This window comes from Buteo buteo, chromosome 18 (assembly GCF_964188355.1).
Source record: "Buteo buteo chromosome 18, bButBut1.hap1.1, whole genome shotgun sequence".
In the NCBI taxonomy this organism is placed as follows: domain Eukaryota; kingdom Metazoa; phylum Chordata; class Aves; order Accipitriformes; family Accipitridae; genus Buteo; species Buteo buteo.
This window is the reverse complement of record NC_134188.1, coordinates 5,052,771-5,076,031: the sequence shown is the minus strand read 5'-3', so window position 1 is coordinate 5,076,031 and position 23,261 is coordinate 5,052,771. Positions and strand designations below refer to the sequence as shown.

The 23,261-nt window shown below is 45.5% G+C and overlaps 1 protein-coding gene across 2 annotated transcripts in view; it reads right to left on the bottom strand.

Annotated features, from left to right (window-relative positions):
- The window catches only part of FLT1 (fms related receptor tyrosine kinase 1), a 115,539-nt gene that overhangs the window by 8,290 nt on the left and 83,988 nt on the right, over window positions 1-23,261 (bottom strand). For both annotated transcript variants that reach the window (XM_075050666.1, XM_075050667.1), the window contains 12 exons: window positions 21,231-21,337; window positions 18,245-18,383; window positions 11,910-12,014; window positions 8,625-8,738; window positions 7,791-7,879; window positions 5,938-6,097; window positions 5,424-5,521; window positions 4,768-4,890; window positions 3,524-3,635; window positions 1,748-1,847; window positions 371-476; window positions 152-282 (listed from right to left, as the gene is read on the bottom strand). In XM_075050666.1, the coding sequence (XP_074906767.1) occupies window positions 152-282; window positions 371-476; window positions 1,748-1,847; window positions 3,524-3,635; window positions 4,768-4,890; window positions 5,424-5,521; window positions 5,938-6,097; window positions 7,791-7,879; window positions 8,625-8,738; window positions 11,910-12,014; window positions 18,245-18,383; window positions 21,231-21,337 (1,384 nt within the window). The remainder of the gene's footprint in view (window positions 1-151; window positions 283-370; window positions 477-1,747; window positions 1,848-3,523; window positions 3,636-4,767; window positions 4,891-5,423; window positions 5,522-5,937; window positions 6,098-7,790; window positions 7,880-8,624; window positions 8,739-11,909; window positions 12,015-18,244; window positions 18,384-21,230; window positions 21,338-23,261) is intronic.

Below are 23,261 nucleotides of genomic sequence, written 5' to 3'. Positions count from 1 at the left end.
GCCCAACGGGATGACGGCGGTGGTGGCTGGAGGGATGCTCAAGCCACGTGGGGTGTCTCTGAGGGTTTTCTCCCATCCAGGTGCAAACCAGGCTGTGCAGCAAGCTACAGTACCCAACAGACAAACTCGGTCTTAGTCTTGCTCATCTCACCTGATGTTTTCAGTGCTTCCACAACTTGAGCTTGTAACAGAAAAATTTTCATTGCGCAAAGGATCAGATGCAGGGGGAAACCCGCTTTCCGTTGTAAATATCGTATTGAGGGGTATGTAGTCTTTGCCTTCCTAAATGCAAACAAGAAAGCGTTATTCCTGGGACCGACTGGCCGGTCGCCCCAGCCGAGGTTGCAGCACGTGGTCGTGATGTTAGTACCTGCTGGACGTTTGCTTGCAGCAGGTCGCCCAGCTTTTTCACCAGCTCGGAGAACCTTGGTCTGTCGTTGGGATTGCTTCGCCAGCAGTCCAGCATGATTTGGTAGCTGTGAGGACAAAAGCAGAACGAGCACGTGGCGGGGTTACAGCTCGCTTTGATCCAAGGCAGCGCGGTCTCTGGTGGCTTGTCATCGCTAGAGTTAACTCCTGAGCCTGCCTCATTTTACAAAGATGCTCTCCAACACCACGGAGGCCTCGTACTAAAAATAAATGAGTAAACTTTCACAGAAAAAGAAAAAAAACTTTCTTCCCGCAAGACACTGGGAAGACCACATCAAAGGAATAATTTAGCCAACTAGTCATACTTTCTTTTTTTATTCCTAATTAAGCATTAAACCTTTGTATTAAACATCTATTAACTGGCAATGTTTAAGTTAAGGCATCCTAAGATGACTTATATGAGTGTGTCACTTCCTCGTATTAGTTGAGTCAAGCTTTCCTTCCTGCAATAAAATATGTGGAAGAGAAGAAAAAAAAAAAGCTCTTATCTACTGTCACTAGGATAATAAAATTAGCCAGTGGGTAATACTCCCAGATAGGCATGGCTGGCTCGCATCCTTTTTCTTCTTCCAGAACTATTTTTTTTGGTAAGTGTTGCTATTTAGAGTCGTGACGTAGCACTCAAAAAAGCACCAAAGACACCTACACGTACTTGATTTTGCCTCCAGAGGTAAAATACCCTGGATACGTTCACGCTCCTGAATGATTTGTGCCACGGGCCGCACGTTTGCCGTCCTGCAGGTGCCTCCCCGGGCAGGGCGCTCCGTCCTGCTCCCAGGGCAGAGGGGCTGCAAACTGGGGGTCTCCCTCGGACCCCCCCCAAGCCTCCAAAAAAGTGTTGGCCATGCAGCAGCACCTGAAGACAGGGGACGGGGGAGGAACAGCTGACGTTGCGGTGGAAGGACTGAGACAAACCCCGCAGGAGACACGGGCTGGGAGGCTGCGGGTCCCTGTCACCTTCCTCTGCCATCAGACACCGTCTCCGGGAAAGGGTGGACCCGCGTCACCCCAGTGTTTGCGAGGAAGCCTCCGCCGCCGCTTCCTAAGCCGGGACGATGTGAATAATGTCACATTCCTCCAGCACTTATCTGTGCGAGCGTCAGTAAATATTAAACCTGGAGAGGAACGAATGACCTTCCTCCTCCGGGCTGCTCGCTCAGCTCCCCTCGGAGCCCAGCCCCGGTGATGCCCTGGGCTCGGGTCCACGTCCCTCCTCGCCCTCTCCTACCCCACGGTGGGGCCAAGGGTCGGCGGGTGGGATGCGAGAAATGCTGACGACGGCGAGAAGATACAAGGCAAGCAGAGAAAGGCATCTTACATCTCCTCGGTCGCTTGCTCCGGGGCTCGCATTCTTGTGCCTTCCTTTAGCCTGCTGCAGAAATCCTCATCGATTTGGACTCCGGGGTACGGGGAGGCACCTGAGGGCGACATCGGGAGAAGAGGGTCGTACGTGCCTTCGGTTGGGTACCCGTGACCTAGCCTTGGCCCTACACAACCCCCTCAAACATTTAGGGGGTGCAGCATCTGCTTGCAGAGCTGGGAGTCTGGGGTCGTGTGTGTCCCCCCCCTGCAGGGTCTGGCCCCTGCCAGATGCCACAGGCAGGGAGCTGCTGCTGCTCCAAGCCCTGTCCTTAGAGGGGGGGGCAGGATCAAACCTAGCAGTACTGGTGGTGCTTACCTGGCCTGAATGCAAAAAATACACATGAATTTGACTTGAAAAGTATCCCTCAAGAAAAGCCAAGTCTGATCCATCGATTGGTTTGGACCACCCCAAATTCTACTAAGCAGAGTATTAACAAACCCCAAATGCTCAAAACACCTTGAAAATAGTAAAATCGTGGTTTTAAATCAGATCACAGTACATTTGCATTATTTTTTTAGTTTCTGTGTTTTTAAGATGCAGCCTGATCGTGCTGTTGGTCTTTTTTCTGTAGACAAAAAAAAACATAAGGGAAAGGGAAAATGAAAGAAAGGAAAAAAAAAAAAAAAGACCTTTCAGAGAGTCAGACAGTTGCCAGGTTCAAGGAGCTGGGGCTTTAAGAAAAAAATAGCAGGTATTATGAGGCTGACCATAAAATTACAAGAGTTGGCAGGCTGACCAGTAACACGTATTTGAACTAATAAATGATTGATTGTCCTCAGAATTGTATAGTATTGTTTCCTCTGCTGTTCGCCTCTTTTGTCAGCCTCTATGTTGAACCCAATTAAGATTCTTCTATTCTGATGGTCATTGTTGTTTCCACTCAGTGTACATCTTGTATCCTGCCTTTTCCACGTGAAAGAAAGGGGGGGAGGAAAAAAAAAAAAAAGCTTCACTGGGTTTTAATTTTGGATTGCATGCTCTAGTTCATCCTGTGGCATCTGTGCAGATGCTTGTTCGTCTGCTGCATCCAGCGGCCCGGGGTGAGGGGGATGCTGGGTCCCTCCTGGACTGGGGGGACCCCCTGGTCTCAGGCTGGAAATGGGGGTGACACAGTCCGAGACATGCAAAAACCTCTGTGTATGTTCAGCTCCCTTGCTCCCACAAGAGAAGTAAGAAGCTTTTGAGGGAGCACCCAGCCCACGGCGCTCGGTGTCTGGGATGCGATCTGCGGCACAGGAGGCGATGCCGCGGTCCCTGGCAGCTGCCAACCCAGGCCCACAGCTCCGGGTTATCCCACAGGGTTCCACATTTAATGAAAAGACTTAAATATTTGCTCCATTTTCCCGGTTTGCACCATCAGACAGAACGCCGTGACTGCTCTGGCTGTGCTGCCCTGCATCTCTACGAAGGGTTTCTACAAGGAAAAGAGGGAAGCCTAGGTTTTGCCCATGGCAGAAATAGGTGGTAAAGTTCTCAGATAGCTCTGCTATCCATTAAGGCTTTCAGCCTGGCAGGTCAGCTTTCTGTGCCCTTACAAGCACCAAAATTTCCATTTCACAGGGGTGTGACACACACAGTTCTCCCCTCTACCCTCACACCCCACCTCTGCCTGATTTAGGTCTTTCCCTATTAAAGACCTGGCAAAAGCTCATTGAAGGTAATGGATTTTTTTTTCCCCCGACTGAAGTCCCCGCTGCTGAGTCCAGCTCCCGGGGTGCAGAGTTAACATACCCAAGGAAAATATCTCCCACAGCAAGACTCCGTAGGACCACACGTCGCTTTTTGTATTGTAGATTTTATCAAATATGGATTCTGGAGCCATCCACTTGAGAGGAAGTCGAGCCTGGAGTAAAAGGGACAAACCTGACTATTATTTTCAAAGCCTAAAAGAATTTAATCATAGATGAATCAACTATATATTGTTATGTAAATAATTACCATTCAAACAGGAACGTGTGGGATTTCCTTACAGGCAGTCAAGATAAACCCACACTCATTCAGACACTTTCTTAACAAATTGTCGGAGTAAAAGGCTGTTCTTAAAATATGCGTGGCACAAAACACCAGACATTGGAAACCTGTGACAAGGCCTTTTCTTTATGGGGATGTGGAGACAAGCAAGAGCAGAAATCTCTTGTCAGCATCGTAGACAGGGGAGAAAACCCTACATCCAAGCGCAAATCATTGTGTGATGGTGCTGGGAGATGTTCTCAGGGAAATTTTCAGAGCCTGAATTACAGGAGTATATCAGCAACCCTTGAAGTCCCCCCAGCGCAGCCTGTTAGGGTCTCCTGAGCGGTACCCAAGTTATGTGAACAACGTTTCCCAGCTACTATGTAGTGCTATAAGTCTTGAAAGCTATTTATGGCCAAGGGAATAGCTGGCAGGTGGGTGAGACCTCCAGAAGGAGACTCTCTGTGTGACCCCAATGCCCACACCAAACTCCCACAGCATCGGTGGGCACAGGCACGGTTTGCTGACCCAGCCTTCATGGCAGGCCTGGCAGGGGGCTTACTGCCTGCTGTTTGCAGCAGAATCAAAAAAAAAACCAACCAAAAAAACAATGAGTAGGTGCTGGAGGCAGCGAGTCCAGGTCGGCTGCTTGAGGGACCACAAGTGGGACTTGGTCCTGGCGTGGGGACACGCACCTTGTTTCGGAGGGACCGGTTTCCTTGAAGGAAATTTACTGAGTGGGGGGGGTATGCTGAGCCAGCCGAGAAACATGCCTAAAAAATATCTAAAGTATTAACAGGGCAGAGCTGTGAAACCGTTAGCGTGTCCAAGCCTTATGCTTGAGGATAGAAATGCCTCCCAGCTCTACAACGCATCTGGATAGCTCATCTTCACATAAAAACTGTGATGGCTTTCAAGCTCTTTTAAGTTCAGGAAACGTGAATGTCTACAGAACATTTTGGTGGACAGTTTGAAATGATATGTTATAAACATTTGGGTAAATAAACAGCATCTTGACTTACATCTCCTTTTCTCACATAATCAGGATTCTTATAAATATCTCTTGCGAGGCCAAAATCACAGATCTTCACGACATTGTTCTCAGATAAAAGGATGTTTCTGGCTGCCAGGTCACGATGAATGCACTATAACAAAACAGTTTCACAATCAAACTGCATTTCCTTAATCCTGGCCACAAATTTCCTGACTGTCTCCCATATCCTTTTAAAAATTATTATTTGAGAGATCAATTTAATATTTCTTTAGGGAAGTTGACTATAGTTTACATGAAATTACTGTAAACAGTGGCAGTTCTTTAAAAAAAAAATAATTCCTACATCCAGAAATGATAAATTTTTAAGATCCTTGACATTTGCAGGGAAAGCGCTGATTCATTTGGAGCTCCCTACCTAATATATATTGAAATGAAGAAAAAAACCCACCACACCCAAAAGATCTTCCCTGAATGAATGAGCTTGACCCACTGCCTTCAGCCATGATCCTGTGTTTATGGACTATGGTGACTTGGATAAACACGCCGTTATATTTATAACGCCAAGAGGAAAGCGGCTCTTCCTTTGGGAGCTCTCCCAAGGAAGGTGTCACTAAAACGTAGATGTGATTTCACCTCTGAATCCCATCCTTCTGCAGGGAAAAAAATCCCCAGCACAAAACTCACCTTTCTGGAGGAGAGAAATTCCATGCCTCTGGCCACCTGAAAGCTGTAAGAGATCAGGTCCTCCATAGTGAGGGGCAACTTGTAGAGCTCATCAGCATCTGCAAAAGGTGCAAAATGCGGTTTGTTGAGATCGCTCACAAAGCAGTTATTTTCCCCCTCTCTTACTGACCCTATTACTCCCATAAATTCAGTCTTCATAGAGTAGTATTCGAAGGTCAACTCACTGTCACTGGAAACAAAAATAATGCTTGCTTTATACCCCGCGCTTTGGACACTGCTGTGTTTTCCCCAAAGATAAGGAGCAGTCAGAAGAAACAATCACACATTTTCCTGTCAGATTTAGTAACCCTGGAAATAATCTTTTTTTAAATCTTCTACCCTCTGGACATGACCCTGTGAGCGTCTCCCACGGATGTTTATTAGGGTGATAAATGAGGAAAAAAATTTCAGGGATGCACAGTATGTTGTAAAAATATCACAGACCGTGTAGGGACAGGAAGGAATTAATACCTACCCTCCTCATCCTCCTCCACATCACTCAGACTTTTATCTTCCTGGAACCCAGAGCTCGCGAAGCTCTCGCTGCTGGTGACACTGGCCAGCCTTTGTTTTTTGCCTTCCACCGGCTCAATATCCTTTTTCTCTTTCATTGGCTCTCCGTGCAGAGGGGAGTCCTTCAAACAAACAGAGGAGAAGAGGTGCTACATCAGAGCGGTGGAGGGGGGTGGAAGAGGAACCGAGTCAGACTTCTGTCGCCTTTCCGCCGGGAGAAGATGCTGGTCCGTGGCACGTGCGGTCACGTCTCCCATGGGTGCGGGGGCGGCTGGGCTGCGCTCCACCGAGGTTGCCATCCCCAGAGGGCAGAAATATGGTGGCTTGGGAGGACCAGCACATGATTTTGGGGCAACCTAGGGGGTGGGCTACCTCTGATGTGGTGAGGTAGGACACGTCCGCTGGGCTGTGGCTCATCTCAGCCTGAAATGAGACATCTGAAAAGGCTTATTTCTTTCCGGTGGCCAGAGAAGGAGCATGGTGGGATGAGTTGAGAATGATGTGCCCACAGTGCAGGTGTCGCAGCCCTCTCAAACTAAAGCGTCAGATTTTTGTCCCAGGCTGCTTAAGGCACCTGCCTCTATGTCCCTGCGCAGTGCCTGGTGTGGGGCTGTAAGCCCTTCCAACAAGGAGCAAGGGCACTTTGTGTTTCAAATACAGCTCCTGTTGAAGCGACTCCCTCTCTTCCCCAATGCCTTTATTCAGTGCTTTCATGGTACGGCCAACGGCAGTTTAATGGGACACACGCAACGCTGTTTGGAAAATGCTTTCCCACTGCTACCTGGAGAGCAGCCTAGCTGCCTCGCCATGCTCTTGCACCCTCTTCCCTTCCCTCTTGTCCTGTGTGTGCTGGTACAGAGCTGGGGTCCCTTCCTCTGGCCTGGGTGCCCTTCCCAAGGGTGCTGGAGCACTGGGGAGAATGGGACCCACTGCCCCGAGGGTGGACCCCGCATGGCCACGCTCCCTGCTGAGCCTCCTACGCCAACAACCGCATGTTGGAGTCCAACATGGACCGTCTTGGGAAGAGAGACTCAGCCAAAGGTCCTGCCAAGCGTGCCCTCCTGCAGAGCCCTCCCAAAAAAAAACCCTGAGATGCTGCTGAGCTTTTGGCACAGCTGAGCGGGGGTTTTGAGAGCTGCCGTTCTGGGTCCAGGCTCCTAAATCCCACTTCAGAGCCCTTAATCCTTTAGGGGATTTCGCTGAAAATGCAAAAGCGGGGATATAATTGGCATATTTGGGTTCAGGTTTGTAATAAGAAACACACTGTAGATTTGATTCAGAGGGCTGTGGGATTTGAGGACAAGACTCTAATCTCTTTTCCTCTTGATAGCCCTTCTCCTCGCACAATAATAAGATTATTTGCAAATCTCGGAATATTAGGGTGTCTTGGAACATGAGCTGTAAATGGCATTATCTCAGTTGCGTTCCCAGCAGTACTGAAATCAGTGGGCAAAACCACTTCCTTCGGCTGCGCTGACACCAGCCTCTGAAGTGACCCCAAGCTCACTAGGAATGGGTTTGTCAGCAGTGGGGCGAGAGCATGTGGGGACACTTTGGATAGGATTCACTTCCTCTCGCTGTAGATGGCTCCATCCAAATTACTCCCAGCAGTCTCCTTGCACAGTCAGGGGAGAGAAATGAGTCCTTTCTCGGTATAACACGTCCCACACCAAATATTAAAATAGGTCAAGTGAACTGCACCCACAAGCTGTTTCTCTCCTTTGGTAGAAGGAGACTAGCTCAGAGGCTGACGTCTACGTTACCGACACTTACGTTGGGTAAGATGAACCCTACCAGAGGCATCTGCTGCCTCACCTTGTTAGGGCAGAAAAAATTCCTCTTGCTCTTCAGGTAGTTTGATAAATTCCCATACTTGCAGTATTCAACAATCACCATCAGAGGCCCTGGGCAAAAGGAAAGTGCATTATGAACAGCATAAATCAATACAAGGCGGCATCAGTTCTGAGAAGAACAGTTGTTCGTGCCTGCAGCTATAACTCGAGACCAGAATAACTAACGACATGTCCTAATGAAGGAGAAGGCTGCTTGAAGGACACTGGACATGGTAGCAAAACAATACTGTTTCTGGAAATCAGGGAAGGGCCTAATTTTTGAAAGCTGGGTCATGAACCTGAGTCCTGAGGGACCCTCCGTTTCCTCTCCGGGCAGTCTGCGTTCAGACTGGAGTCCCGCAGCCCACACACACTTGTTGAACTAAAATAGGTGACATATCTAAACCAAACAAGCGCTCATACTGGCCCTTTGATTTTCTTAGTGGAATATCACGAAGGATTTTACAACAGTTGCCTTCATTGTTCAGGCCCAGCAGTTGATACCCCTTGTTCCCAGCCTTTCCAGTTCATGTTTAACTTGAGCTTGAGCAGTGAAGTGAGTGAGATAAAGGACAACAAGTGGCATGGTCCTAAAATCACACTTCTCATATTAATACTAAAAGAGAGTTTAAGTAAAGAAAATGTTTAATCACTTCATTAAGTGACTAAAAATCTCTTTTTCTCTTCCTCTTTTTTTTCACCAAGCACAAATATTTCAAGTTAATAGCTTGACCTCTGGATGAAAAACAACACGGCCAACTGACTGTTATTGGGAGGTGATCCAAACCCGTTTTCAGTGCAGCGTAGATGTTTTTACCTCCATTTTTCGTGCAAGCTCCCAACAAATTCACAATATTGAGATGATGACCAATGTGGATCAGGATTTTCAGCTCGGTCATCAGTGCTTTGTACTCGCTTGCAGTGGCCCCTTCTGTAAATGCAAAATAAAGTCAATGATGTGAAATGTAAAGAATTGGCCCTACTGGGCTTTACCACTTCTTGCTACTTTCCATTGAAATAACCTCCATTACTGGATGTACTTCATGTGTTCATGTTCTTTGTCTATTCCTCCCTGCTCAGCATCCTCTTACTCGCAATAAAACCCATAAAGAGTTAGGCACTCAACTTCCTCCCAGTAGACTCTGTTATATTTAGAACTGAGAGAAATTTTTTTCACATGAATAGTTTTGTCGTTTCAGCCAAAAAATGAAAGAACAAATAAAAAGGGATTTCAAGACTATAATTAACTCTATCTAGAGTAGGTTTCAGCTGACCTGACTTCAGCTGTCTAAGGGTTATGTACTAGCCTGAACTAATCAACATCTCAAGGAGTCAGTAGCGAGAGCAAAGCATTTTGGGAGGCTAATGCAGCCATCAACTTTAGCCATCTGTATAGGGAAGAGATAAACCACCCCTTGTCGATGCTTGTCTGGTTCCGTTCAGTATAGAGGAAGCCTGGAGTATTAAGATAGACCAGGGAAGCAAATTTTAGTTGGTTAAAGTTAGATGACTGCATCACACCCTTACTAGTTATGATCAATAGTAATAATAATAGTAACAGGAATGATACAAGAATCCCACAACTAAACCCAAAAGATTCTACTTAGTGTTGAGTGAAACTTAAAATTCCCTCCAAGAAAATATTTTTCTGCAGAATTTAATTTTGGTATGAAAGCAAGAAAAAACATATTGCTTTGTGTAGACCCAAAAGGACTTTTTCAGTTTAGTGACACCAAGAGTAAGAAGAACGGTCCAGTGGAAAGAACCTAGAGCTAAGTCTTAAAGGGCTTGGTTTCAACATTTGAATGGAAACAAATTTTCTTGGTGGCCCCACACAAACCTTGCCATCTACCCAGTGACCCACTATTCATCTGTATAGGTGGTGACACTTTCCCTCCACCTCATGAGAACTCTGTGAGGACAAAGCCCGTGAATGACTGCAAAGTTCCTGGGTAATCTAATGAGGACACAAGGGATGGGGCAGATCTCCCCTAACTTTAGGTGTCCATAGTGAAGATACCTACAGAGGATCTGGTCACCATAGGCTCTCTTGATAGTCAGCACGGATAAACAAGCGCTCAGCTCACCGTACGCAGGGATCTGCCTTAGGATGGCATGAACTGTTGTTTCTCACCCCTGACAACAAAGGGAATTTGAGTGACTATCTCAGATACAAGCATCTGCCCTGAACATGCACACATGAATCCCACCATGAAGACTTCTTGCAGCTGCCGTCTGCTCCCATCTATTCCAGGAGCAATGCCCGGTGCCTTGGTAGTGCTGGCTGGCACAAGAAGCCTGCTGATGTACATAAAGAAACATTGAATCTGGCACACCACTCTGCCAGCGTGTATGTCTGCGTGTTGGCAAAACAGCTCAGTTAACCAGGGGTTAGGCAACGACCCAGGTGACAGGCCATCCACTGAAACCAGTGACACAGATGGCTATTGGCCCACTGCTGCAGAAGGTCTGGACAGGGACCAAAGCTCTAGTTTCCTCCCATTTCCCAGACGTGCTTGCTGCAGGGTAGTTTTTCATTTTGCATTGGCCAACGGGGTATTTCTGGTGCTTCTGGAACAAGAGAAAGGAGGAAGGTTCGCAACCCTCTCAGCTGCAAATTCCCTCCTTGGAGATGATCTTGGATATCACAGCAGGACGTACCACCCCCTGCGAAAGCATTTGACGTTATATTGCAGAATAAGCCTGTTGAGGAGAATATCAAGAGGGCACATCCTACATGAAGTACAGCTGCCAGGTCATCACTGGCAAGAAATGGAAGCTATTTCAGGTTGAGCATTGCAGGGACAGCCTGTAGGTCTGAAAGTATCGCACTTGCCCCTCTAAGGCCTCGAAGTGACATGTACAGATCTCCCGATAACTGATAAGTAAGCAGCTGTGGAGCTAGAAGCCACTGGGTAAGAGGGATGTATTCAAACTATGCCTGAACAGAGCCAACTGAGAGCATCAGGGATCCAAGCCTTGCTGGCAGAACAGGGGATGTGTCCTGGCAGAGAATGACATGGAGAAGGATTCAGGGATTAAGAGAGAGAAGCAATTCAGCATAAGTTCCCAGGGCAATGCAAAAAAAAGCCTGCTATGATCCTTAGAAATATAAACAAGGAAAAGCTAAGTACATAGGAAGGGATACCACCAGAACTCTGGGTTAGGGAATTCAGCCACAGCTGCTGCAGGCTATGACTGAATATCATCGTGCCTGCTAACTTCCCAAGCGCCCTGTTCAAATTGATGAGGGTCTTTGTCCTTTCTGCTCCGATGAGAAAAGTGGCAATGAATAGCTGGGAGATGATTTCACTTTGGGAAGAGCGCTGGTGTATGAACAGCGCTGGCAAATCCATTACACAACCCGGGTGTCAGCATCCTAAGCACCATGTGATGAGCCTTCAGATGGTTCAGAGAGGACACACCTGCACGACAACTCCAAGATTTATATTGCTCAATCTGTTTAGCTTAATAAAAGGGCCTTCATGAAAAAAAAAATCATTACATAACCTAATGGAGAGGGTTCGAATGAAAAGTGAAAGTCAGACAGATGCAAATTAGACATAAGGCATTTGTTTTTAACAATGAGATGATCAACCATTGGAACTAATGACCAAGGAAAATAAGAAAGCTTCCACCGGAGTGTCTTCACGTCAAGGTGGATGCTTTATGCTTCAGCTAAATTTCATTTACAATGTTCAGTATAAGGTCAGTCTAGCATAATGGTACAACATAGGGTATGCAAGAAATCTAATTGCCCCTTCTGATCCCACAAAAGTGACTCTTTCATTCTTTCTGGGATCTGAAGGATTGGAACCAGGTTTTCAAAAAAATTAGGCAATCAGGTTCTCATTGCATCTGAAACTTTCTCCTATATCATGTGACTATTTATCACCCTTTTTACTGTGAATGTAATTTTTATTTCATACTTCTGACATTTCACTTGTGGTGGAGCTGAAATTTGGTGTACGTATTTTGGAGGCTTCAGAGAGTTATTGGTGGGGGGATAACATCACACACTCTTGCTTTCAACAGAATCATATTAGAAGAGGGACACTACATAAGGCATCATTTTTTCCAGCCCAGCTTTGCAGCAAGATACCTTTCAGCATTTTCACAGCAACTATTCTGCACGTCGGTGATTTCTTAATTCCAAAAGCAGATGCTTGTACCACCTTTCCAAAAGCTCCATGTCCAAGGGACTTTCCTGTAAAGAAAATAAATTGGAGACATACATTCTGGTAAAAAAAGAAATCTTGTCAGCAAATGGATTCATAGATAGTGACTTGAAAAATGTGCTTTACTATGAGTCCCACATATATATTTCCAACATATAGGTGTTTTAGTTTTTTTAGTTTGCTGGGTTGTTTTTTTTTTTTTAAGAGTAAGCAGACAAACCAGAAGACAGAGTCATCAGAGGGAGTAAGTGATGTGATTGAAAATGATGCTAAATGAATGCAACCATTTAGTGGAGGTACACTGGCTTCTGACCCAATTTTTTCAGTCTAGCTCTGCCAGAGAAAGATTTGCTCCTCTTTTCCCTGAGCACACAGCACCATGCAGCAGGCTGTGACGCTGCTAGTTATGTCCTCAACAACACAGGGCCTCTGCCTAATCTCGCACATGCACTAAGATGCAGCTCGCCACAGACTTTGGTGATTTTTACAAATTAAATTCTTCCTTCTCAAACAACGTGCCTTCATTCCAGGGATGCAGCAGCAACTTTGCCTCACAACCCCTGGAGTACGTGCACAACCCCCTGACGCTCTTCCCTAGCAAGCCCTTGTAGGTTGAGATTGTGGAGTGATGAGAAGCTGCAAATCTGTGCAAATGAGACTTTTACATTTGCAAAATGAGGTCGGGGGGGATTCAGCAAGAGGGGACTCGGAGTGACAAATGATGGGTTTGTTCATGGTGGGTACGATGCTTCCAGGTGTCCAAGGGCAGACATTTGTGCTGTACCATCATCCTGCTGCTGCTGAGCAGACCCCAGGAGAAGCACCCAGAGGTTCTTGAGATAAATCAGTGGGCATCAATAAAATTCTCCAGCAGTAGAAGCTGAGTGTCTTCTTCCTTCATGTTCAGAACCAGGTAAGACTCCAAGGGCACTGTTATAACTTTTCTAGAGTTCATGACATTTTATGCCAATCTTACGATCTTCACAGCCTCCCTCATGATCTATTAGTGTTTGAAGCAGGGAGTATTGTCTACCTCTTTGACACTGTGCTCGCGTGGACAGGGCTGGCTGCCTCTGCCATTCTCAAGCGGCTGGCAGAGTTTTGATCAGAGACATCTTGTCAGCATATCAGCCAGCAATAAATTTTATTTCCAAGTATCTATTTTCAGATTGTATTTGTGCTTTACTTTCAGCAGAACCCAGGTACCTAAGCAGCTAGCAAGAGTACAGCAGCAGGCTTTGTGGTGTAGAGGAGAAGAACAGAAAATAAAGGGCATCTTTTCATATAAAAGCAAAAGATAACATGTGCCATGTTTTTATTTCTCAGATATGCACATGTGATGTAGCCATCTCTGTAGGACAATTTCCTTTTCCTATGATGGACACCTGTTTGACTACCTCTCACTTGGACATTTACCTTGTTGATGTCTAAGTGAAAGCTGAATCCTACCCAGACACTCACGAGTAGAGAAAAAGAGCTGCTGTCAGTTCTAAATTAAATAGATACTACCTTTTATATGTGTATCACATTTCTAAACTGTAATTCTCAGTATGTCTGTCAGAAGAACCAAACAGCATATGTTATCAAAGCAATGGAAACATGCAGTGGAATATGCTAAGCCAAAAAAAACCCAGAAATGTATTTCCCCCCAGATGCGCAAAAGTGTTGCATTTTTTACAACAGATAAAAACAACGAAGAACTTATTCTACATGGCTGAAAGGCATCAACAGACTAAGCCTTGGTTTGTGAAGGGCTTGCTTAGTGTTTGACATGAAAATACAGGTGAATCACTGTACATCTTTGAAAGTCTACAGTCACCTTTTTCAGTTACTGCATATAGCTTCTTCATTCAGCAGATGTATAAGGGAAGCAACGTAAAGACTAAGGTCTCAGTTTTCTTTGTGAATTGATGTTCTTAGTCCTTAATGTATTGACTCTTCCTGGTTTCTACAAGATGAAGGTGCAGTCTGAGGTCCTGTAAAACCCATCATACCTTTGTTTAATCCATAGCTTTAATCTGTTTCCATCACTGTTAACTCACTTCCCACACTGAGACAACCTACTTAGTCACCACTTGGAAAACACACCAGTTAGTTAGCTCATAAAGCTACACAAAGCTGCTAACCTTTCATAAAAAAGAATGAGCACTGGAAACAACACTTCCTTCTCTAAACAACGCTTGTGATTTAATGAGAAACTGTAATAACACTTGATGTATTAGTCTTTGTTGCTTCGCTATTGTGTGCACTATGCTAAATGTTAGCGCAGAATAGGGCTGCTTTACCTTTTCAGAGCGTAGATCGAACTCCACAGTTTAGTACATACATTGTGCTATGACTATAACAGATTGCTCTTGCAAAAGCCCCTTGTGTTGACAAAGTAATTGCAAAATTATTATATGGAGCTGTTAAACAGAGGAATATTAAGTTGCCCAACCAGCAGTTGACTTGTCACAGCCTTCAAGCAGCTGCACTGGCCATGTTTGGGGCAACGCTCAGGTATGAAATGTTGCAGCATCTACAACCAGACCAAGGAAGCAAAATGCTCTACTTAAATTTTCTGCACTTGACTTTGGTTTCTTGGGGCAACTCAGAACTCATTAAAGTGAACATCCCCCTCGGTCAAGGAGTTTTGGATCGGGAGGTTTCCATTTCAGTCCCATTTTAGCAGGGTCCTTCAAGCATGTGAGTTGCTGGACTGGAACATCAGCAAAAAGCTCTTGCAGACTGCAAGTCTGTGGGAAGGCAGAGGCTCGAAGATGTGTTCATTTCTCAGGTCCTTTGCCACAATTTGTCACCCGGGTTTTCCCCACACGTGGCTTCATATATTCCATTACATTATGTAGGACAGCTCTGCATGTGAAGGAGAACAGAGAGCGCCCTGCTCGGCGCCAGTGCTGTGGGTTTGCAGCGCACAGGAGGGAGCGGGGCTGAGGAAGCCGTTCTACCACCAGCGTGTTTCTCATCGCACCAGAGCCATGTGGCAACACTCCCTTGGGGTCCTGCACCACAGCATCAGCAGTGTGTGACCTCTCGTAGATTAGGAAGGTCAAGCCCAAGAATAAGGTGAGAAATGCACGATAGCTCAGCTAACACTTACGCTGGACTGCAATGTTATCACGGACCACACTGACAGTGATTTATAGCACCAGCATTTTCCTGCCTAATGAAAAGATGACATTTTGCTCTCAGTCAGACTAGTCTATACTGAATGTTAATTATCCTGACTTCAGTGATGCCCATACGAAATTTCCTGTAACAAACATCTGTAGCTCTTAGAGACGAAGAGGGAGTCCTGTTATAGAAGCGTTGCATCACAGCCATGGGCTATATGCCTGCATGTTGGAGAAACACATAGCAAAGGAGATGTGGGCTGAAAGGAGAGATTTATTTGCAAAAGTTACAATAAATATGTATCCTGGAGGATAAGTAGGTGGAAAGAGAAAAACAGACATATCTGATGCTGGAAGAGGCTGCGTTTCTAAGTAAAAATATTTGTAAAAACCATAGAAGTACATTTTGTGTTTGTGAGATGCTAATCCTCAGAGACTGCCAAGGTTACTCAAAGACTGAGCCAACTGCCATGTAAGCAGGACTTGCACTGAGCTAATCTAGCCTACTGCACATACCCGACTTCTCTGAATCTGGTTCTCATTCATTGTCAGCATTCTTTATTTGTTTACACCAGTTCTTCCACTTTTAACTCATTCTCTGGGTCATCATTCCCCACCTCCAGACTCCAAACACCAACACTGCAAAATGTGAGTTTTCCCTTGGTATTTACATTCCATTTCTGCTTGATTCTTTCCATGGGATTTACACACAAATAAAGCATCACATAAACCAGTGATCACACTGTCTGCACATCAGGCTCTTGCTCCATCATTGTAAGAAAACTATTTGAAGATTGAAGACACTCCAGCATAAGGTTATGTTTCAGCATTCCCGGAATTGTGTATGACAATTATAAATTGCTAGCAATCTATTCCAGCTGTGCTTATCCACAGCTGGTCACCTTGTGACTTCTAGCAGGTGAATTAAGTGTGATCCTAATTGTATGCATATTTTAATCACCCTCTGTCCTGGCTCTCTGGAGGGAAGAAGGAATTTGTTACAGCTCCTAACTAAAATGTAGGGATTTTCTAGTAAGTTCTTGCTGTAAGACAAATGTAATGCATGTCTGAAAGAACAAACAGCACTATAGCAACAGGCTGAGCTTATCACTGGTATTTCAATGTTGACCTTCTTGCTAAAATCTGTGTGGTTTCTGGAGGGATTCCTCAACTTCAAAATCTGGTCCCTACCCTCTTGCCCTTCTCATCAGCCCCACACGAGGCTACACAAGTAAGGAACGCTCCCAAACCCATGCCTTTCACTGGGGCATCTGTAGGCCAGCTAGCTGTAGGTTCAAAGTTTCCATGGATATTTATTTATTTATTTATGCGTGGGTTCATTTGCCACATTCTTGTGCTTTATGGTGCACCAACAAGAAAGTTTATAAATCTGCAGCACAGAGGGGAAAAAGGGAGAGTGTGCTGGAGAGAGGAGGAAAAGGAGAAACAGGGAGGGGGACAGGGTAGACTGTGAGGACCCATTTCTGCACTGGCTTTTTTCCAAATGAGTACATAACCAGGTTACAAGGGAAGAAAAGTTACAGCAAATGACAAAGGTCAGGCTCCTGAGTCTAGAGAGAGAAGCAATCAAGCCAGTGATCTGATTTGGAAGCCTTAGTTGCCCTGGTTTTATGTTGTGTTTTAAGTAAATCAGTCTGCAAAAAATAGTGCAGCATTCTTGTCTGTATTCTCCTTCTATGACAACATGACCCACTTCGTGGATGAGGGAAAGGCCATGGATGTTGTCTACCTGGACTTAATAAAGCCTTTGACACCATTTCCCAGAGCATTCTCCTGGAGAAACTGGCTGCCCATGGCATGGATGGGTGTACTTTTTGCTGGGTAAAAACCTGGCTGGATGGCTGAGCCCAAAGAGTGGTTGTGAATGGAGATAAATCCAGTTGGCAGCTGGTCACGAGTGGTGTTCCCCAGGGCTCAGTACTGGGGCCAGTTCTGTTTAATATCTTTATCAACGATCAGAACAAGGGGATCAAGCGCACCCTCAGTAAGTTTGCAGATGGCACCAAGCTGGGCGGGAGTGTTGATCTGCTGGAGGGCAGGAAGGCTCTACAGAGGGATCTGGACAGGCTGGATCGATGGGCCGAGACCAACTGTATGAGGTTCAACAAGGCCAAGTGCCGGGTCCTGCACTTGGGTCACAACAACCCCACGCAGCGCTACAGGCTGGGGAAGAGTGGCTGGAAAGCTGCCTGGTGGAAAAGGACCTGGGGGTGTTGGTCAACAGCCGGCTGGATATGAGCCAGCGGTGTGCCCAGGTGGGCAAGAAGGCCAACGGCATCCTGGCCTGTATCAGAAATGGTGTGGCCAGCAGGAGCAGGGCAGGGATCGTCCCCCTGTACTGGGCACTGGTGAGGCCGCACCTCGAGTCCTGTGTTCAGTTTTGGGCCCCTCACTGCAGGAAAGACATGGAGGTGCTGGAGCGTGTCCAGAGGAGGGCAACCGAGTTGGTGAAGGGTCTGGAGCACAAGTCTGATGAGGGGCGGCTGAGGGAACTGGGGCTGTTCAGTCTGGAGAAAAGGAGGCTGAGGGGAGACCTTATCGCTCTCTACAACCACCTGGAAGGCGGGTGTAGCGGGTCGGGGGGGTTGGTCTCTTCTCCCAAGTAACAAGTGATAGAACCAAAGGAAAACAGCCTGAAGTTGCACCAGGGGAGGTTTAAATTGGATATTAGGAAAAATTTCTTCACTGAAAGGGTTGTCAAGCACTGGAACAGGCTGCCCAGAGAAGTGGTTGAGTCACCATCCCTGGAGGTATTTAAAAGACATGCAGATGTGGCACTGAGGGAGATGGTTTAGTGGTGGACTTCACAGGGTAAGGTTAATGGTTGGACTTGATGATCTTAAAGGTCTTTTCCAACCTAAATGATTCTATGAGTCTATGATTCTATTTTGGTTTTCCTACCTGGAGTCAAAATATGCACATGGGAAGTCAGGTAGACACAGTCAGTCAGTCGTAAATGCTGTAATTCAGTCATGGACCAGGGCACTTGCTATGGAATAGGTCACACCGAACCTGGCAGTACACTGTGCTGTGTGTCTAAAACACACCCACCTCCTCTTTACCTGTAGTTACAGGTACAACTTATTCAGTCACCGCAAACCCAATGTAAAGCATGCCAACATTACCTAGTTTAAGCCTTTCCCTTGCAATTTCCCACTTGCTGGCATCATAAGGCAGACGTTCACATTGCTCATCTAAGGGAACTTCATCAGGATCCATTATGATTGACAGATAATGGTTGGTCTTCATTTCAGAGGAATAAGGCTAGAAAACAAAAAATATTGCAAAATGAAAAAGAGGATAAGAGTATCTGTCAGCATCTTCTTGTTTGGATCAAGGGCTCCAAGTTAATTCTGTCCATGGGACTGAGTGTTTCACAGTCCAATAGATGGTTTAGTTAAGTCTCCTTTGGCTTTTTTATATATTGCAAGACTTTTTATGTAAAAGAAATGCCTTCCTCTAGCTTTCCTGCTATGTGACATAGCGGTTTCTTCAATGAAATCCATGTGGATCTGTATTAACATGTGGTGTTATGATACAGGCCCTCTGCGCAGTCGAGAAATATTTTCGGCAAATGACTAAACACTGCAGACAAAAATAACTTTCCTTCATGATTGTGCAAAGCAAGAAATGGCCATATGCAACAGATGGAGTTCAACTGCCAGTGTTTATTTTTTCCATATACCCAGCAAAGATAAGTCATATGTGGTTAGAAGTTGTGCAAGACTAGTCGTCAGGAGACTAGACATTATACATTTCAGAAACTGTGTACAAATCTTCAGATTTTTTTGTTTCTTTGATATCATTTCTGACAAATTTACTGAAATTTATTTGGAGGAATTTGGAGTTTGGAGGAATTCATAAACACCCAGACTCAAACATGTCATTTCAAACACATAAGTTCAAATTAATTTGCCAGAAGTTCAGTTTCTACTGAGTAAATGGATTATCCACTTCACATGCAAAATGTAAGGAAAGATGAATGTAATTTCGAAGTTCTCTGCAGTCCCTCCATTTTGAAACATGTTTTCCTTCAAAGATCACCTTGATTGCCATTCTAATTCACTGGACTTTTCTTGACACAGGAGTACTTATATTTCTATAGAAAAGGTCTAGTGTTTGCTCTAATTTCCTAGCTATTCATTGGAATTTATGGAAAATCTGTTGAACTAAGACTCTCTGTTGCTTTTCGTAAACTCATGGAAACAGCAGATGGGCACAGATAAAAACACACAGATATATCTACATATTCTTTTTTTGTTGCCTTAACTGCCTCTTGTGACTTTCAACTTTCCTCTCTGCAGCTTGGAAATATGTCCCTAATACATGCATTTCCAGGCATTTGTTTGAGAAGGAAATTACTAGGTGTGTATGCTTTAGTTACAAACATAACTAGACTAAAATGACAGTAGCTAATAGATCCTTTTTTAGTTGCCTTTCACCATCCCAAATAAGCAGAAAGTTAGTCTCAGGAAGGATTGCACTGATGCTTGGGGAAAAGTCAGGTGGCATAAAGCCTGGCTCCAAACCATCCACTGACCCTGGACAGGACATGGATAAGTGGGACATGGATAGAAACAGAAGCTTGTGGTGCTCCAAAAAGAGCATTTCTTGATAAAGACTTGTGTACCAGACTGCTCCTACCACTCACTTTAGAAGAGCTTTTAAGTGGTCCCATCTTAGAAAAAACAACAGGGGAGTGGGAAGGTGTGGAGAGCTTCCTATGGCTCTTTATTCAGATACACTGAATACCAAATATTTGGCACAATGAGAAATTTGAAACAATATTTTGAATGATGAAGAATTGTTAAGTATATTGTTTATCCCTGTATGCGTAACAGGCAGGCTTTAAGGAAATGCTCTCAGAGAAGCATGTAAGTATTTTTTTCTGTTGTGGCAACGTAATTTGCATATGAAATTTAATTTAGAGCTAATTCCAGTCACAAATCCATGAGGGTAAGGGTTTGTAATAGAAACACAGAGAAGACCATAAACATAGAGCAACTCTAGCTGGAAAGGCTCACCTGGAAAGAAACCTTCACCTGTCATCTAGTTAAAGACCCTTGTTCTACAGCAACAATTATTATTTTTAATATCTTTTAACAATCTAACAAGCACATGTCAAGTTTTGGTATCATGACAAATAAAATAAAGTAAAAAATCTGCAGCCCTTTGCTACGTTTAAAACTTACATTTTCCCAAGGGTTTGCAGTCATGTTATGAATTGCTTCACCATTACTGGTGAGCAGTACAGAACTGGTACCCCTTGCTTTGTAATTTCTCTTACAGCTACCAAGTTTCTCTTCAGCTGACCTCTACTTTTCTTCCCACCCCCCGAAATTCCATGCCTTTCTCCTTACGAAGGTTTGTGGCAGTAGGAAGGCAGGCAGAGTGGCTGCTGCCATGCCGCCCTGGTTGGGAGGTCTGGCCCTGCTTTCCCATTGATCAACAGAAGTTCTCAGTGTAAAACCTAAGATACAGCCAAGCCTTAATGCAGGGTGAGATAAAATGGTCTGGCGGGCTGCAGTCAACCTTGAGCAATCCTCACGGAGCTCGGCCAGCCGGAACGTGCTCGGCCGTGGTGGCCGTGAGCTGATCCCGGCATCACCAGATCACAGGATCATCTGCTCTAGAGGCTGCACCACCAAAACTACTTCAGTAAAATATCACTTTGGAAGTGATGTAATTACAGCAGACACTGTGTGCAAACCAGACCTCAGCGCGCTCTGTGAAGATCTGTCATTCCCACTCACTCAGATCTTCAAAGACATTAAGATGCCGAACCCCCACAGATTTTAAAGGAATGGGGATGCCTTTGGTGGGAGTCAGGCACCCAAATGCTTGTGAGTCTCAGAGCTTTGCCCCCACCCAGGCTTTTCTTCCTGGCTTACTCATACTCAGCCTTGTGAGTCATGCTTTCCTGGGCACCCATCAGCAGCCTGGTGATTGCACAGGGAACAAAGGCAAGCAGTAAGTAAATCAGATTTTTTTTTTTTTTTTTTTTTTTTTGTAGACTCAGCAATCCCAGTGGCCTGGGAAGGATTTTCCCACAGGAGCAAAGGGCTGGTAAGGAGATGCAGGTGCTGCCAGGAGCTCCCTGTCTGTTCTTACCCGCTTCAGCTTGCGAATGAAGAGGGTCAACAGAAGCCAAAAGAGCGTCGCAGCCACACAGGTACAGGTCAGCGTTATCAGCTCCAGGTTTGACCTCTCCGATGTGCCTGGGAAAATCAAGTGGCAAACATTTTAGAAAATGATCTGCAAAGCAAGGGCACTTTATGTTTCTTTGCCATTAAAATAAAATACCAGGAAGGACCAGCTTCTTTTCAATGGGGTATTAATCTCTGTTTGGACTGGCTTGCAGAGCCTGGAAAAAACCACGGTCTCCCCAGCAAAGCTGTTGTATTGAACACAGCAAAATTGCATTTGATCCACCCCTAAGTTTTTCAGTAAAAAGTCAGCTCTTCTTTGGGGCGCAGGATGTGAAGCAAACCAGGTTGAGGGTGGCCAGTCAGACAATAATTTCCTTTTGAGGTGGAAATTCAGCTGCAGGGTATTTTTAGCCAAATTTTCTCTGTGTAAGAATGTGCGTGGGCCTGTGCATGCAGTTTCACACCTCTCCCCACCCCCCAACAGCAAAACCTATCTGGCCAAGCCCACATCCAAGAGAGGAGCAGGGGTTCCTGCTGCTTGGGTTTTGCTGTCCAGGATATTTGATGCTTTTCCTCGGGCACTGCGCCTGCTCTGCCCCAGCTCAGCCAGCTCCTCCGTGCTGATGGCTGACCCTCGCAGCCCACACCTCCAACCCAGCTGTGCTGGAAACCCACCAGCCTTCACCAAAAACCTCGCTGGGGGAGAGCCGGGGGCTCCCTTGGAGGCTTGCAATGCAGCCAGCAGGAATCCGTGAGCTCTTCTTCACGTGGTCTGGATGGATCTGGTGTGGCACCTGGGAGCTCAGCTCATACAAAGCGTGGCACGGGGGTCTTGAGCCCCATCCCCACCGGGCAGGAACCTGGGGCATAGGGTCTAGTGCTCCCCCCAACCCGCTGGTCCCCCAGAAGGCTCCGTGCCCTCAGGTCTCCTGCCAGTCACACCAGTGACACGGGGCCAGGCTCCCCAAGGGGACATGGGACCCTCTCCTTGCCCAGCAGCCCCTCACAGAACCCGGCTGTCAAGGAGTTGGGAGAGGTCTCCAAACCAAGGAACAGATTAAGCACAGAAAGGGAAAAACAACAACGACGACTGAAAATGGAGCAGCAAGAAAACATGAACATTAGAAATCTGGAGAGTATTAAAGCCCACTGACAGATCTTACAAAAAAAAGCCAAAATAAAATTCACTTCAGACCGATATTTAGGGACTCATAAAATGGTTTCAAAGCGGTCTGTTTTGCAAATCTTGTGATTGTGTCAAAATACCACACTTCCCACAATATGTTTTCCATCTGATTGGTAGCAAATGCAAAAAAAACCCCAAACCCTGATGCTCTGCCTCTTATTCTGATACACCCTCCAGAGAGAGAGGAGAGGACAAGGAGGAGTAATTCTGAAAATGATTTCAAAGTAGTTTTGTCAACTGCACTTGCAGCAGTTTCAGACCCCAGGCAGCTCAGTGTTACTCCTGACACATGAAAAAGGGATGATTGATGTCTCACTGGTGGGTTTACCGGGTTTTAGACAAGGCTACAGAGCTTTTCTCAGAGGTTGAATTGCTTCCTGTAGCTGTAGCTTAACCAGCATAATATCTTCCCTCTCTAAAGGTGACAATCAGACTTGTGTTCGTGCCCTATATCTAAGATTCCTCTGGCATGTGTATTCTGGAGCTTTGAGAATAAAGCTCATTGAAGAAAAATATGACTGCAACTATAAATGGAGATATAAAGTTTCTATTTCTCAAAAACACCAAGACTGTTAATTTTTCACAATTATTTTTTTAAAGGCTTGATTTAGATATGGGACATAGTGATGGCATAAATGATACAGCCTAATACAGCTTGCCTACCCTCCGGCATCAGGTTTTTCTTTTACATATGGATACTCTTCTCTTGCTTCTGAGGAGCACCCATGCAGATGGTGAGTAATAGTTTCTGACATTTATTCAGAAAAACCTAGAGGGGCTGAAGGTTCATTTGTTGCTGCTGCTCCA